This window comes from Melanotaenia boesemani, chromosome 15 (assembly GCF_017639745.1).
Source record: "Melanotaenia boesemani isolate fMelBoe1 chromosome 15, fMelBoe1.pri, whole genome shotgun sequence".
Classification (NCBI taxonomy): Eukaryota; Metazoa; Chordata; class Actinopteri; order Atheriniformes; family Melanotaeniidae; genus Melanotaenia; species Melanotaenia boesemani.
Genome location: NC_055696.1, coordinates 6,899,259 through 6,917,655, shown reverse-complemented (window position 1 = coordinate 6,917,655; position 18,397 = coordinate 6,899,259). Strand labels below are relative to the sequence as shown.

General features: G+C 41.1%; 1 protein-coding gene across 3 annotated transcripts in view; it reads right to left on the bottom strand.

Moving 5' to 3' along the window:
* LOC121654074 (Down syndrome cell adhesion molecule-like protein 1 homolog) overlaps positions 1 to 18,397 on the bottom strand; it is a 54,911-nt gene that overhangs the window by 21,689 nt on the left and 14,825 nt on the right. For 2 of the 3 annotated variants that reach the window (XM_042007939.1, XM_042007940.1), the window contains exons 3-7: positions 16,905 to 17,051; positions 2,763 to 2,909; positions 2,332 to 2,610; positions 964 to 1,239; positions 537 to 833 (exon numbers count right to left, since the gene is read on the bottom strand). In XM_042007939.1, coding sequence (XP_041863873.1) covers positions 537 to 833; positions 964 to 1,239; positions 2,332 to 2,610; positions 2,763 to 2,909; positions 16,905 to 17,051 — 1,146 coding nt within the window. The remainder of the gene's footprint in view (positions 1 to 536; positions 834 to 963; positions 1,240 to 2,331; positions 2,611 to 2,762; positions 2,910 to 16,904; positions 17,052 to 18,397) is intronic. The other variant, XM_042007941.1, reaches the window with a different exon arrangement.

Genomic DNA, 18,397 nt, shown 5'->3' with positions numbered 1-18,397 from the left:
ATAGAGTGATTGGGGCGAGTTGACAGGTGGAGAGGAAGGTTAGTTACACCCTCTTTGCTAAAATCTGATGGGAGGTATTTGTTGATGTTCACCTAATCAGAAAATCTATATATCTTAATTATTGAAAATATAGATAGATAGATAGATAGATAGACAGACAGACAGACAGACAGACAGACACACACACACACACACACACAGATAGATAGATAGATAGATAGATAGATAGATAGATAGATAGATAGATAGATAGACAGACAGACAGACAGACAGACACACCCACACACAGATAGATAGATAGATAGATAGATAGATAGATAGACAGACAGACAGACAGACAGACAGACAGACACACACACACACACACACACACACAGATAGATAGATAGATAGATAGATAGATAGATAGATAGATAGATAGATAGATAGATAGATAGACAGATAGTGTGTGTTTTAGCAATTTATGCATCTTGCTAACCCTGCATGTTTGTATAGTCAGGTGTAGGGTGCGTTGATATTGAAAAGCAGACAGGCACCTCTTACGTTTATGCGCGCTTGGTACTCGGCGCTACCGGCCGAGTTTCGTGCGACGCAACGATACACTCCTCCATCCCGAATGAGTGGGCTGCTGACGTTGACGTGTGACACGGTCAGGCCGTCTGACAGGGTGTACTGGCTGGTCTTGTAGGTGGAGTCTCGCACCACAGGCTCGTCGTCCAGCGTCCAGGTGATCGAGGGGGGCGGGGCTCCTTTGGCGGCACACATGAGGGAGAAAGGCTCACCGGGGTTCACCACCCGCTCGCTGAAGGAAGACACGATACGAGGAGTCCCGTCTAAGAAGAAGATGTAAAGGGCAAGGAGAAGTGTAAAGGCAGGATTTCATAATAAACAATTTTGTGCATTTTGAGGTGGTTTTATAGAAACTGCTCTTTTTGGGCTTTCTTGCAGTCTTTGTCTACATACCCTCGAGCAGAATAATGGAAAAGTCCTGAGCAGTGTGGCCCTTTCGGGAGGCAAAGCACTGGTAGGCCCCAGAGTGGAACTTCTGAGCGGCGGTGATCTGCAGGGTGTCGTTGTGTTGGCCCTGGATGGAGATGTGCTGGTCGGGGACGATAGGCTCTGTGTTCCTGTACCAGGTGATGGTGTATTCTGGAGAACCCTCCACAGTGCAGGTGAAGAACAGTGTGCTGCTGATGCCAGTTTTCAGGTTCTTGGGAGATAAGGTGACTCGCAGGGGATCTAGGAGAAGGACAGTTGAGGTCAAAATGCACATCTGAATGCTTACATAACAACTCTATATTAGTTCATTGGTAGAATTACTTCAAAATCAACTTCTAAAATCAGCTTCAAGTAAAATAAGTAAAAATTATTGTCTGCTAGTTGACCCTCTTTTTTTATGTATTATATTAGATAACTTACACAACAGCAATGATTTATTGATTGACCTATAAACACAATTAATATTTAGTTGAGGGCCACTGTTTCCTACTAACTGAGTAATTCTAAAACCATTACAGCGGACTCAAATAATGATTCACACATACAGTAGGTGTTTACGTTCAAACAGACGGGCAGAGAGGGTTCAATCCGCGATGGTGACTCAAACAGTTCGATGCATTCATTAAAAAAGCAGCTGGAGATATCTCTTCACATCTTTGTCCACTTGTGTGTATATAAGTGTGTCCATGTGTTGAAGAGAAATGTGTGCATGATTATGTGTGTGTGCAAATGTCAGTGAGCAATAAGGCAGCTGGTGGTGTAGGCTGGGGGGCATCGCTGTGCCTCCCAACCCCCTCTTACCCTGTCAGAGTCCCAGAGTGTGCTGCCATGATGTGCCCACTGGCAAAGCCTACTGCCTCTATTCTCTCCCTCTGTCTCGCCACTCTGTCTTTGTTTCTTTGTATACTTCACACAATGTACATTTAGCTCAGCCATTCTTATTATCGTGTTATTACATTGTAGATAATGTCATTCCAGCACTGTCTGGATGTCTGATTGTCCCTTGCGTGACCCCTTATCTTCATCTCTATATTCTTCACCCTCCTTCTTTCTGATGGTGAATGGTGCTGGCAGCTCTGTTATGGAGTCAGACGCTGTGATTTACTCTCCTGTCTCTCTTTTTGAGGTCTGATATGATGGGGCATTAAACAGCTCACATGCATTTATTACAGACACACATTTAAAGTGTGACTTACTGCACATGTGTGCCTCAAACCAAAAAGGATCAGAGTTTATAAATGTGTCCTTGTGGCAGGCTAATTCACTGAGAAGACAGCGTGAGAGTCTGTTGGGTTATCTGTGAATGTGTGTGTACTAGTGGTGCTCACACACCTATAACATGAAGCTGTCCAGACACCTCCCTTGAGCCAAAACTGTTAGTGACTTCGCAGACGTAGCTGCCGCTGTCCTCTTGCCTCAGGTCACTGATGGTCAGCCCTGTCAAACGCCGTGTCCAGCGGGCGTCTGAGGGCAGGGGGCGGCCATCTTTCAGCCAGCGGACAGTAGGGCTGGGGTAACCGCCTGCTATGCAGGGGAGCTCGATGCTTTGGCCTGCGTACACCTCCCCTGCTTGGAATCTGTCCAGGATGGTGGGTTGGGACTCATTGGGGTCTGGAGGGTAGAGATGGAGTTATTATTTATATAATAATAATAATAATGTTTTAATTATTATTATCATTATTTTCAAAAATATTAATTAATTAATAATAATATTTAATAATATTAATTTAATTTAACCTAATTTAATTGAATATGCATCTTACCCATTACAGACAGCCTGGCTCCATTGCTTTGCCGTGTTTCACCACTGTACTTATGTTTGGTGATGCACCGGTATGTGGACAGGGCATCCTCTTTCTGAACATCAGAGATGTAAAGAGCCCCAAAGGAGGTCAGCGAGAACCGATTACCTGAAGAAGACACGTTTGGCAAAGACAAGCATTAAGTTTCCCCAAAGGAGAAGTAATGACACACAGAAGCATCTAGTAATGCTAAAAAAAATAACAAAAAAAAAAACTTTCCCCTTCCCTCTCACTCTCACTCCCTCAAAGATGACCGCTCTGGTAAAAATACATTGTACTTATTGCGAAACCGTATTGTACTAAGAACAAACAGCTGCCTGAACAGTTGGCACTACCTGCCTAATAATGTTGCCTCCCAAACCCTGGCACTTTGTCAAGACCTGGAGGACAAACAGCGGTCACTTACACCACACATGCAGATGGAGTAAGTAGCCTGTCTTGTTTTGCTCTGCACACAAGAAATAACCACACTACAACTACCAAATAATCAAAATTTGATATGCTCTGACAAAATAGAAAACCAAATACTAAGTATGCCTCTGGCGGCTGTACCTGATCATCAGTGATTTAAGGAGAGAGTTCTCTCCTAACCCACAACCATTTTATGTTTCTGAAAACAACACATTTTTCATATCTGACTTTTCTTGGAGAATGTGCTGGACTTTCTTCCTGGAAGCCCAAATTCATTCGCAGTGGTTTTTATCACTCAGTCTCAATTGCTGGTTAACTTTAAGAACCACAATGACTTCAGTAGTCTACAGCCTTTCATGTCCCTCTCAGTGTGTCCAAGCAACGAGAGGAGTGACAGCAGAATTTTTAGGCTGAAACATTAGCATCATGTGTTCATAGTTTCAAGGAAAATTAAACTTTGATCCCTCATTGTTTCCCAATTTAAAATAATCCAATATAAATTAAGGTATACTGTCTTTAAACATAATTTAGCAAATATTTCACAGTTTACGCTAAAGGACATGTTCCAAAATGTCTGCCACGCTTCTGCCGGCGTTACTTAACATCCAAACTCCAAAACTGCCTGCTTTCAAGAGGCCAGTGTGTTTATCAGCATCAATAGTTTATCTTCAACGCCTGTGTTTGATGGTTGAGTCAGTACACTGATGGTAGCAGTTACGGGCCGAGCATGTGTTTGCATCAAATATGCTGCATGACCTGAGAGGAGGCAAAGGCTGCAATTTCACAGCAGCCTTTGTTTGCCCCCCAGAATGAAGCCTTACAGGATAATGAGCACTTTAAGGCTGCTACTCCCACAACACCGAAGACTTGCCTGTCACAACACTCTGACACAGGCAGGGAGAGAGACAGGGAGGGGGGGAGTCAGCTGGATCTGTCAAATCCACACTTTTTGTATCTGCCCTCAGTAGAGAGCTGAATTCATCCAATGCTGATGACAAAACATATCACATTATTCATCTCACTATTTCCATCTTAACTGAGAAGTTTGTTCATGGAATCTCTATATCTTTGCGTGAACCCTCACATCATCTGTCTCACCCTTCTCATCTTTCTCTCTGTCTCTGCTCAGTCTCTAAGCAGAGTGGCAGACGGAGTAAAATATTAATTATGAAATCCTAAATCACTGTGCTTCCTCAGCTTTTATTCATGCTGACTTGACTAGATAATGAGAAATGGAGCCTACGTGCATCACACACCCAGACACATGCACACACACACACACAGCTGCAGCAAAACATGCAGAAATGCATCCATACAGGTATAGAGTGGTTTTTTTAAGTGTTTCATAGTTCTCTTTTTTATATTCCTCCCTTATATGAAGTCCTATATATATATATATATTTGCAGAATTATGCAATTAATCTTTGGCTTGAATATTTGTAAGAGAAATGTCTTCAGCATGCATTTTTTTTTTTTTTTTTTTTTTTTTTTTTTTCCTATTTGATCTAGAAGAAAAACCTTTGACAACACAAACAGATCAGATGAAGGTCTCGGTTGGGATTCTAATCTAACACCAACACTGTCTTTAAACAATTTAAAAAACAAACAAACAAAATGAAGCAATAAATGATTCCTAAAAGAGTCATTTCATCTACAAAGACGTGTATTAAAAGAAGCAACATTGCTTGGATTTTTTATGAGTTTGGTGAGATGCATTCATGGAAAAAACTGAGCAAAATTGTTCAAGAAATCTGCATTTCTTCCTGATGGAGAGCATTTCAGATTATCTGCAATTTGTGGAAAAGGATTTTTATTGTAACAGAGCAGGTTGGAAAAATATTGAAGTTCTACATTGCAAGCATATGCAGCTAAATATAAAAGGAAAACACTTTAAAAAAAACTGATGTCCACTATGTTTGATAGTAGCACGCTGACGAATTCATTCTAAATTTAAACATTTTAGGCCTATAATTGTACTCTAATTCAAAGCAGGCTCACTCTGAGGAGAGCAGTAACCTGTCAGTAAGTTAGCTGAAATCAAACTTTAGTCGACCACTCAGTGGCATTAAACTGGGCAGCTGCCCCATGTGTGTGTAGGCCAGCTGCATGCTCTGTAATGTAGACCAAAAAGGGCAAAACTCAAAATGAATGCTCCTAACAGGAATGTCTTTAGTAATAAAGGCTGATTTCCCTTTATTTCTTTTTCAAATCCAACAAAATGGCAGCCTTGTAGTCACACAACAGATCAGGCCTGCTGCTGATGATGATAAATTCCAGGAGAAGAGGAGGAAAGGAAATAATTTAAGTACAAATGTGTGAGAAACAGAATAAGAAAAACGAAAAGCACGACAGTCTATTAATAGAACATATACTGTAGCCCATGTGGGTCCAATAGTGTGTATGCGCTGTGTGTGTGTAAGTTAGTAGCAGCCTCATTTTCTCACATGCAAATGAAGGCGTCGGCGCAAAGATAACGAGGCCCATATTTCCACCTCCTCAGTGGGGCCATTATTTATTGATGTTCTGCATCTTTCCCCTTCCCTCCCACTTTCACGCTTTCTTCATCCTCTCCCTGTTGCTAGGGCCTCCTTACCGCCATCATGTCAAGATTTCGGCGTACTTTCCCTGCTGACTAAATCACTGCGTTTTTTTTTTTTTTTACAATCACTAAGGACTACAGCAACAACACAACCCTTGTAGCTGCGTGAATGCAAAAATGATTAGAGCATAACTGCTGCAAAAGTCAGTTAAATTAATAAAAATAAACAGGATCAGCACAAGGCTGCTAAATATAACTTTTCAAATATGTGTAGCTTTGTAACCAATCACAAGCATAGCCCAGTTGCTTTACTGGTCTCAAACATTGGGGCTTGTTTGTGTGATTCTTTGTGAGCAGGACTCTTCTACAATTAAATTCAGCTACCTTTAAAAAGCCAAGTTTCCACACTGGACTGAACCATTCTATTTTAAGACACAATGAACCATTTTATGAATCACCTTATGGAATTAACCTGTCCCGTTTTTCCTGTCTATAAACAGCATGAATATTATTTAACTATGTGTATCCAGCATGTGTAGATTATGCTTGAGAATAAAATGAGACATTTTAGTCCTTATATTCAGAAATTTCAAACAGGTTTTAATATAAGCCAAAACTCATTACAGTATGTCCTGATCATTCAAAAGAGATATATATATAATGGGTCTATAATGGGGAACAGTGTGGTTTGATCCCCAGATTTCCACCTAACATGACAACTAGTCATTTTAATTTTGCTATTAGATTACAATAACATATTCTTACAATCCTTGCAGACAACAAACAAGAGTTTGACTTGTTTAAGAAAAATAATCTGCATTCTAAGTGTGAGTTTATCAAAACTGCATTCCTTATTTCAGCCTCATAGCTTTGCTCTCCACAGCAAAATGCAGAGAAGAATTTGAAAGAAGGTGAGAAGACATATGGGAGGAGGAGCGGATCAAAGACTTGTGACTGTCACAGAAAGAAGACGAAAGAAAGAATAAGAAGAAAAAAAAAACAGCGTATTCTGGAGATATTCTCTGCAGTGCTGAAATATACTTGGTGCTCTCATATGCAGGCATGATAGGCACATGCAGACACACATAGAAACACCTACCAAGGCTTAAAATAGGACAAATTATATATCTCTGTTGGTGCAAAAAATAATAATAAAGTACAAGTTAAAATTAGCACCAAAGAGTCACTGAATAGCATTAGTTCAGTTTTGGAGAAGAGGTATGTGCAAAAGAAGAACATGAGAAGCATTGAGTAAATGACTTGGTAACATGAAACGAGAGAGAAGAGCAAGAAAGAGTGAAAAGAAAAATTGGGGGTTAACCAAGGAAGAGGTAACAGTACATGTCTGTGTTCTCCACTCTTCCGTGCAGAAAAAGGGGTGTTACATCTATATTCAAAGCAAGAGCCCACTTCAGCCTCCTTTTTCTCTCTTCCTTCTCTCTGCTGTGTACATTTAAACAACCAAGTAGAAGCAGGTGTCGGCCAATTGAATATATATGCACTTTCCTGGCTTTTATACTGCAGCACACTTACCATCCATGATTAATGCCCTCTTAAGTCCTTTCAATTCACATTCAAAGCAAGTTTTATTGGCACAATTGATGTGCAACAGCTAATCCTGCAATGGGAGCCCACCCTGCTGCATCTCTGCAATAAAAGAGACTTTGTTAACACGACCAAACTGCTCAGACAGAGCATGAGTCAATCTGCCAGTTAAGTTTAACACTGCATGAGCAATGTCTGAATCCCAGCATTCAACTCTCTTTTTTCCCCACTCACTAGTTTGCCACTTGTTCATTTTCTGGAAAGGGATCGAGATGCAGGAGGTTGGGAAGAAGCTGAAGCTATCTCATGTTTTCATTAAAAAGCCACGCTTCGCTGTCTAATCCTAACTGCTGTCCTCTTTCCTAACCAATTCTGACTGCTTACCTCATCTTTCAATCATGTTTGCCCTACCCTGCCTCTTGCCTACATGCCTTGTTGTGCACCGACTCAATGTGAGCACAGACGATGCTATAAAGTTGAGGAGACAAAAGTGAGGAGGGGACAAATGTGGAGGTAAAGAGGGGAATGAGACAGTGCAGTGAGGAAGCAGAGTCCAGTTTCCACTGTGATGGGACCATGTCTCTTCTGCTCCACTGGCTTCTCTGTCCCAATTTGCCCTATGTGACTTTAAACAGTAAACACTGGGGGAGGGGATGATGTGGAGGGCCTCATCGAGAGCCTGAAAGGACCATTGGGGACAGACATAAAACCGACTTCATGCAAAGATGTCATTTGTGTATATATCTCAACACAATGCTGCAGAGGCACCATGTTCCTCCCCATAAAGCCATCCTAACCAGACAGGCCGACAATGCTGCATAAAGCTAAATGGACCATCCCAGATAGAGGCAGCGCTGAGGAGATTAAGCATCAGTGGAGGCATCAGAGGAAACGAGGGATGGAGGGGGAAGAGGGTAGGTGGATGGGAGAGAAATGGGGAGAGATGTAGAAATAGGACTCCATTATTCATGACGTGTGTTTCATGTGCTTGGTGACATCTGGGACAGCAGTGATAATGAGAGTCCCGCGAGAGAGAAACCACATATACACACACATCCCAATACACAGCACCATGCAGACGCGTGCCACCATGGTCCAAACATTTACCCTTAACCCAAAGTCCCATTACCTCCTATTGAACTGTTAATTGTCTGTGCAAAAACGCTTAAACACTGAAGCAACACAGGATTTGAAAAAAGCATCACTTGCTAAAAGTAAACAACCGGCAGCAAAAAGCTTTCACCCCTCCACCTTCTTTTGATTTCAGTGGAGATAAGAGACAGAGTCGGATCTACGTTTCTGCCATCGTACATGTGTTTACGTGTATGTCTGTTAGTGTGTGTGTGAGTGTGTATGTGATGCAGTGTACTTCTGCTTAGCCCATGGCCTGGGGCAGTGAGCTGCATTAGCAGCACTGAGTGAGCTGCCTGGTCTCTCCCTATTAGAGTGCTGGTGGCAGAGGAGTGTCACTGCCCAGCACAGAGGCAGGCGGAGAAAAAAAAACATAAATGCTGCTCCACACACACACACACACACACACACACACACACACACACACACACACACACACACACACACACACACACACACACACACACAGATTTAGCATGATTCCAAGAGCAGACAGTCAAACGACCTTCAACAGATTCAGAATCAAAGGATCAAATAACACAATATAGTAAAATAAGATAATCAAAATCATCTAAAGAAGATCATCAATAACTACTGATTTCAAGAATCTCAGATTGGGTTTATGCTGCCTCACATTCATATTTTTTTATATATCTGTGTCTTCATTTCCCATTTTAACTATAAAGAGCTCAGTCACATATACTGCGAAAACATCACGACCTCTTGGTGTCACAAATCTACACAGGAGGTGACCTTCAGCATCAGTTTCAAAACTGTGGATTTGCATCTTTATCAGACAAAAATGACAGTGTTTACACCATGAGACAAGCGCAGGTTGCTCTAAATCTCTTTTAGACATTTGTGATCATCTGCATTTGTAGCCATGAAAATTTATAGTGACTGTTCTCTGATCGGCTCTTACTGTCTCTTCTGTACTCGTTTGGGATTTCACTTAAAATGGTTGTTGATCATTAATGATTCAGTCACATGCTTCTTGTTTTGATGCCATGCATATCGCCTAAATCTCAGGCTTTGTGTTGTACTTGTAATGTAATGTAAAACTTTAAATCTCCATTTTACTTTGGGCTGATATCATCACATTATTTGCTCAAAACCTTGGAGTGAAGGAGTCCAAATTCAGATCAGTCCTAGAAAGTATCTGTTTCCTCTTTATCCTATGTAAATGCTTTAAAGTGGTCTTAGGTCATTAGAAAGACTAGAGAAAAACAACACGTGCTGTAAAAAATATTGACAAAATTGTAAATTTTTTATGTAAAAACAAAAAACAAAAAAAACTATAAAACAACAGTCTTTTTTTTTTTAGACTTTTCCATAACGTTACCATTACAGAAGCATTTCTAATGCTCACTCCTCCATTCGTCTTTCACTACAGTCAATCGGGCCTGCAGTGTTGGTTTGACCTTTGTGTGTGTTTGGACGGTTAATGGTAAAGTGGATCAATAGGTCTGATTGAGAGGTCATGTAGGAACATGGCATTTGGATAACCACGAGGGATCCCATTTGATCCCCAATCATGTCTCCTTAAAGTCTCCAGGCAATCTGAAGACATCTCTCCACCGCAGTCACAAAAGCAATTTCAGTTGTAAATTAATGTTACTGTAAAAAATGATAAATTAGAATAAACTTGTCTATACACACTCTACTCTGTGTAACAGTACCCATTAAATCTGATGAAAGTGTCAAATACAATTCCTTAATCATCATTTGTTGGGAAATATCTAAAAACTGGGATTATAAGAAAATTACTGCCTTTCACGATGTCAGAAAAAGAATGAAAATTTGATTCAAACTTCTTGCCACTGCTGCTAGCCTTTCAGTAAATAAGCATTTCCTTAAATACAATTTCTTAGTAGAGCTCGCTGTAATCTCCCCTCACTAATCCCTCTTTCGCTGGCCCAAACAAAAGAATAGAAGGAAGCAGGAGGAAAGGGGTAAAAACCTCTTTACTTAAATCCTATTTCTTTCCCCAATCCAGGCCACATAACCCCTCAACCTCTTGTTACTTTAAGCCTTGACACAAGCCTTCATGCTTTCCCTTTTCTTAATGACTCTGGGTGTGGTTAGAAGTGCAGATTAACAGCTATCCTTTACAAAACAGGACAAATCATTTTGTTGCATCACTTTTAAGAAAGAAAAGAGAAACCCTCATTTGATTTGAAGCTAAAAACTAAAAGTGGATTTTAAGATCTGAAACTGATTAAAAGTTACAGTAAATAAACTAAAAAGGGAACAAAAAATTTTTTTCATGCATGTACTTTTATTCATCCATTTCTTGAACCCAGGGCTTTACAGGGTTTATGACTAAACAGATGCCAAAACTTTGGCTTTGAATCTATTTCTTTTTATCGATGTGCTTTCCTGGAAAAGAATGCAAACAACAGCTTGGTCTTACTTTAGTTTGGTTGACTCATCAGACTTTAAGATGGCAACACCACCCTATTCCAGCTTTTCAATTGTAAATAAAAAACAACCTATATTTCTGCTCTGTCTCTCTCAGTTGCTGTGTGTGCTTTCACACAGCCTGGCTTGAAGGGTGAGATAGTGGCCAGATTTCTGTCAGAGTGATGTGCTCGCAGGGGCTTTCCCATCTCTTCCTCTTATACTGAGTGACACTGATACACTGACACACTGTAAACATGCCTGCTGCACTGCACACATGTTTGTGTGAGAGCCTGTGTGTATTTGATGGAGACACAAAGAGAGAAAAGGCAGAGGGAAGCGACAGCGGCGGCAATAGAGTGTGTGCATTATGTGCGTTAAGTGCACGTGAGCAGGCGGGTGCAGTAGTGTGTAAATAGTCAATAATAGCTGACACTTGTCAGCCCTCTGCTCTGTACACACAAAGCCTGTGGTTGGGCAATTGTTGAACTCCGCCTCTTCACCCCCCACCCCTGCCCCCCCACCCCTACTCCTTTCCCACCTCTAAACCCTCACCCCACAACTGGGCCTCTCAAGCAAAGATAATTATGCCTATTGTGCCCCTTGTATACACACGCGCACACACGCTTATTTGTGCTAATTAACACACCCACCCACGTGCCTACTCGACCTAACTGAGTAAAAAATGGCTGCCAGCACCCCATCTGTTCCTACCCTGCTCTCAGCACATTGGGGCAAATGTGATTCGGGCAAAAATATCCAGTGAAAGTGAAAGAACTGACAGAAGTAAACAAAACTGTAGAACAAGTGACACTGACCTATGTAGCTCCACTGCAGCCTCCATGGCAAATTGTTTTGCAGAAAACAGAATATGGTTAAGTTTAGGTGTTTCTGCCATGTGTTTGCATGTGCATGCTTATAATAATGGCACCTTCATCTGCATGATTTAGTACTCTACTAACCCCCACCTCATGGCCTGCTGTGTGCCACATGGGACAGAGGCAAGGGAGATGAGAGAGGGATGATGCGAGACCTAGTGGTGGTGGGGGCAATATTTGATGGGGTTGTGTTCCAAGAGCCCTGAGGGCGCCACGTGCTCCCCGTCCTCCTCTGCCACACAAGGTCCTGATGTGCCCAGGCAGCCGGAGCACAACAACAGGACAGCCATCACACATCAGAGCAGACCGCAGCCTTAATGTACCCCGAGTTAATGTTTAATGAGCACTCCATATTCAGGCGGCTTGATGCAAAAAATCTGAAAATGGCTTTATTGTGTTACATTTAAGGGGTATGAGTGCTTGTGGCTTGTACAGTTGTACTTACTAGAAGCGAGTGTGTGTGTAACACCAGTGTTTACAAGAATCTGTGGCGTCCTAGACAAGTGTATCTATTAATGTATTCCTGTTCTGAGTGCACAAGCATGGATTTACAAACAGACATCATGTCCTCACATACTGCTGCTCTCCATGAGGTCTCTCTGCCTTTGTCACCTCTCTCTTGCACCTGTGTGGAGCCACTCTCTTCTTAATTACTGAGAAGTTACACTGTACTGTGAGCATGTGGGAAAACAGAGGCACCATATGCATGTATATTGACACACTCAGTATCCTGTGAGCAGTTGTTATATTTTTATGTCAAACCTGCAACAGTTTCTTAAGTTTGTACTGATATGATATATATATTTTTTAAACTTTTTTCAAGCTATAGTTGTAGCCAAAGATGCACAGTGCACAGCAAATATAGCCAACTAGTCTTCTTAAATTTGTCTGTTTCTTCCCTATTTACTTGTGATGCATTGCTTTGCAAAAAAAAGTCGTCTATTAGGTCACAGAATTAAATTGACTGTTTTACATTTCAAACCCTGATTAAAATTTGCTTGTTGGAGCCTCTGAGGGCAGTTTTTCAGTGTTATAAATGAAATATTAGAAAGCTATCAGAAATTCTTGAGCAGAGGGAAAACACAAGATATTTTAACCCATTATCTAGCAGACTGATTCATTACAAAAAAAAAAAATCAAACTAACAGGAACATTACAAAAGAATTGGCTCAATTACTGCTGCTCACACACAAACTGATCAACTCAATTGTGGTTTTCTAGCTGTTGTGTGCATATAGGCTGTGCCTTGTCATGTCTATTGAATGCCCTGACATCCAGCAGGAACCCGGGGGGCAGAGGATCGATCTGTAATGTAGCCTGTAAGTGACCTCGCCACCTGGTGACTCCCGTTAGGATCTAAGTTTGCATTAAGGCTTGATTACTCAGCATCAGGTTAAAGTCACCTAGCCTCCAACAGCAGGGTCTGAAACACTAAAAGTGGCGAAAGCACTACATCACTGACAAGATTCATTTTAATCATTAATTTCATGCAAGTAATATTTTTTTTTTCCTCTTTGTTTTTGTTTATAGGCACTAGATTTCACAGCCCTGCATATAAAATCACTGTGTAAATACATAAACAAGAGCAGGTGGATTAGAAAGAGCATGGTTGAACATCTTCTGTGGACCACCATGTGGCTCCAGCCATCTGCTGGTTCAGTCTCTATTCATCGGAGCCACTCATTAACTTTCTGCTGGTTAGACTGGCGGCCTCGATCTGCAAGCTGAACCCTCTTTGTGTCCTATGGTTGTTTTTATTCCCGTCCACGAACTCTCCATCTCTCTGCCTCCGCTCCAGCTCTCCTCCCTCTGATCAATGCTCATACTAGTGGGCTTCCATTGTATCATGAGAGGTCTCACACACATTCACATAAACACAACGGCCAACTACAGGGACGGTACAGAATGGGATGGGGAAGTAAGACGGAAATAGGTCAATCTGGCTGCATCCCTCCCCTCTCAAACCCCTTCACTGTCCTGGCTGGACGTGAAAGTGGGACAAGCAAGGGGACACACACACACACACACACACATACATAAACGCACCAGATGGGGAACATGTGTGTTTGACAAAATGGAACCTGTCGGGGTTCAAAGGGCACGGCTGCGTTGTGTTATGTCATCAACTTAACCTTCAGATCAGTATGTGATTGCGCTACTGATCAGCGTCTGCACATAATGACTCCGCGGTGAAAAAAGCGCATTTAAGGAGTGAAAATTAAGTAGACAATTAGAATTTTTAATTCAAGGGAAGCATGGCTGTCTAATCACTTGTGTATTCTTAGGTTGTGTGCAGATGGTGTGAAATTACAGAGGAAAGACAGAGGAAGGAACTGTGGTGCAACTCAGCCTGGGGTCAGTGGTGGCACAAATGTTTTTTTTTTTTCTAAAGTTGAGGGGCTTCAGCACTTTACTACCCCTGATGGAACTTTGATGGAATTTAAATAATCAATACATGAGCAAAAAAGCAGAATAGATGTTTTGAAACAAGATAGCCCTCAGAAAATGAAAATGAGGTGCACTGTTGCAAAAATAGCTTTTCTTCTGTTGTGCTGCAGTTACCCGAGCAGCCAATCAAAGCTCACCTGATAAATGATTGTTTCAAAGATTCAGTTCAAGGAGGTCAGTGATGGCTGAAGCTTTGAATTGCTGTTTATAGTCGGTAAACAATGCCCCCCTTAATCAATATGATAACCAGATAACATCCAGAGCAGAATACTTGCTACCACATGGACATCTAAGGGGATCAGATCAGGGTATAGAATTGCATATCATGATTATTTGTCACTAGGCAATGGGATGTTGTTTCTGCTCTCTCTTTGCTCCTTTGCACTCTCACAGTAGTGTCTATTGCTTCATTGTTTTAACTGTCTTAACATCTGCAAGAGAGGAGAAAAATTTAGGTGCCATGAGGCCTGCTGGGAGTTCATCATTGCTGATTGAGCACATCCTGCCTCTTTTTGCAATACATTCCTTAGATTTTAATTTGGGTTACCTTATTGCTCAAAAAAGCTCTCATTCTTGTGTAAAGTCTCTTTTACATAATGTGGCTAAAGAGGAGTCATAATACCTTCTTACCCTAAGTATTAATATGCAAGTTAAGAACGTGATGGCTGGATTATATAAAGAAACAAATCCACACTTTTACACTGCAGATTTACTCACTCCAAACCAACTGCAACTCCTCCTGCTTTGCTGTTTAGATGGGCTCAGGAAATCGTGACAAGCAAGACAAGCAATCAGCTACTCACTTACATGCCGAGAGCTTTCAGTCACAAAATCAATTTTAATTTTCACATCTTCATTAGATCTATCCAGACAGACTCTTGCTGGCCAAGAAGGACCAAAGTGAAGTAGAATGAGAGTTTCAGCTGGTTAACAGAGGCGTATGAGATCAGCATCAATAATGTTCACCACTGGACTGTTTGCACAGCCACATGGATCTTCTGTGAACATTCACTGCCTGTTTGCATGTATCTGATGCATCCATGTAATAGTGCAATCACACTATTCAGATCATGAGCTTTTCAGCAGATTGTGTTGATTGATTGAGAAGATGATGAGGTCACTGTGTTGATTAGCAGGTCAAGGTTGAACAAAACCTCCAAGTGAATGTTTTCTGTACTTGTGAGTGCCGCTGTCGTTGGGAAACGCAGACCCAGAGTTCAGTGAGCAGTGCATCATGTTCGGCATCTGATCCTCACACTCACTGCTCATCAACTGACCTATATACCCCTAATTATGCACAGCAGCCTCATGACAGAATGCACACAAACATCCCATACATAGAAACCATAAAAATACACACATAAAAATGGCACATCCAAACTAGATCATGGAAAGTTGTGTTCTCACAGTGAGGCAAACATGACATCAGCTACTCAGAATATAAAAAGGGAATGAGCTGATAAAAAAAGAGACTAAACAAAAACAGAGAAAATAATGAAAGAGGACATTTAAAATGTTTTAAAAAATTAAAAACAGATGAAACGTTTGCACAAAACTCTGGCTGAGTGATATGTGTGTGCTGTATTTTTCATGCATTTATCAAACTAAAAAGTAGTGCATGGAAAAGAAAACACAAACAAAGATTATTCTACAAGTTAATGTTACATGTTTCTGCCAGGTTAGGTGCAAAGGATGATATATATATATATATATATATATATATATATATATATATATATGTGTGTGTGTGTGTGTGTGTGTGTGTGTGTGTGTGTGTGTGTGTGTGTGTGTGTGTGTGTGTGTAAAAGAAAAAATAGCACAGCAAAAACTAAGATGCTGTGCATGCAAACTATGAAAAAACAGACAAATTGTTTGTAAATGACCAACAACTTTAACCTTGGTGCATGCATATGTGCAACACACTTTCTGTGTGTTATGCATACATATAATATAAAACACCATCTGCCAGGACCTGAGGCCGTTCTTGCCCTACTACCCTCCTTGCTTCTCTTCCTTTCCTCTCTTCCCCCACATTGTTATTGCAAGGGTTTTAAATGCAAAGAATAACCATGTGTGCATCTCCCACATTAATCACAAAAGAAAATTCACATACTGTAGAGCAAGAAAACAGACATAAAGAATCAACACAACAATTCTCTTTCTCTGTCTCTCACACACGCTCACATACAAATGAGGTTAATGAAGATGAATGTGAGGGCACAGTCCTATTGACATCCTGTGTCTCTAATTGTGGCCCTGTTCTTCAAGGACATGGTGGCAAGACAAGTAGGGAGTGGACAGAAATAGATCTGATGAGGAGGAACTGTAGAACAGTCATGCCACTCGGAAAGAGTCTGCCTTTCGTTTTCTTTAGTGTCAAGCACAATTACAGGCAGAACTTGACAGTAACTTGGGACAATTGAATGTGATGAGAAAAGCAAAGAAAGGAAGGACAGAAAGAGGGAAATGTCAAAAGAAAGCAGGAGAAGGTTGGAGCAGAGTGAGGGAGGACAGACGTGGAGGAAAGGAGGAGGAGGATGGTGACCAGATCAGTGATCCAGAACAGTAAGCAGACAGAAGACACACGTTAAGAGTTCAGTCAAGCACAGCAGTGCATCAAACCACCCTCACACAAACTCAAACACGCACACGTAAAAAATAAAGACATACAGTACTGAAGTCCAACACTGTCAAAACAATCAAACTGCCCACCCCCAAGGCAACCCAAAACTTATTTATGTGAGGTCCTACCTGGAACAATGGACACAGTGTCTCTTTCCCAGGACACAACGCTGACATACTCCTGAACGGCAGCAGGGATGAGGCACTTGAACACAGCTACGTTGCCCCGCATTGAGCGTTGATCCGCCACCCGCACGGTGTAGGGCTCCCTGAAAACTACAAACACAAAAACATTACTGTTTGTACAGTTTTTTACACTAAGGACACCTTTTTGGTCATCAGAAAATAGCTAAAATGAAAGTATATCCATTATCTAAACATAAAATTATTCCAGAGTAATTCCACCCAGATGCACAACAATACATTAGCCATCTTCTGGGACAAAGAGAATAATAACAATCAAAGCATTAACAGTAAAGAGCAAAACATCCATTCATCAATTACCACTGCACTTCACATCTACTAGAAATTACGAGACTACTTTAATGTTTTGCTGAACTCTTCTAATCCTCTAATTTCACCACAAATGGCACAGGCCTCCATTAAACAGGATAATCATGGAAGTTATTTTCTAGCATTGGTGTAACAGAATCAAGAAAGTTGTTTTGTTTGTTTGTTTGTGTTTGTTTTTTTTTTTTTGTGTGTGTGTGTGTGTGTGTGTGTATGCAGTTTTTTGCGCAGACGTTCAGAAGAATACAACTGCATTGGTTATTGATGCTTTGGTTTATGCAGTTTCACGCAACATTTTACACTCTGTTGAATGAGCAGGAGCTCATTTGCAAAATCACATGACAGCCAGGATGTATCTGAAGGTTGCTAAGAGACTGTTTAGGGATCCCTTGCCTGGTAACAGACATGAAGACAGCACACATCAGGGACAAGTCCTTTTTTGCATGTCCAAGTCAAGTCTCAAATCTTATGGCTCAAGTCCAAGTCAAGTTGCAAGTCACTTTTCGTTGGAATGAGTCATTTCCCATGTAATGTCTGCCATCTTGTCTTAGAAGACTGCAATATAATGTCCAAAGAATTTAAAATCCATACTTACCCTTTATCTACCAGCATTTAGTAACAGCAATGATCTTTAGCTTAAACTGACAAATGCTTTGTCCCTCTCCTCTGGAAAATTTCTTTGCTTTACTGAATTCGGACAACCTGCAGATGAACAGGTTGTATTCAGATTAGTAAATATGCTCTTAATATAACCTATCCAAGAGTTTTGAATGTGTACAAAAATCCATCTGAACCCATGATACTAATACTGTAGTTCATAGCATTTTTTTCTTGAATGTAGAGAAAAGGGCCAATGTGCTACAGTTATTCTACCTATCTGTAGACAATGTTTCTCTCTTGAACTTTATTGCATGGATCACCAACTGTCCTGCAGGTTTTTTGACATTTCCCTGCCGCAACATACCTGATCCAAATGACAGGTTGTTGTTAAGTTCTGCACAAGCCTCTTCCATCCATCCATCCATTATCTATACCGCTTTGTCCATTAAGGGTCGTGGAGAAGCTGAAGCCTAGCCCAGCATTTAGCAGGTGAAAGGCAGGGTACACCCTAG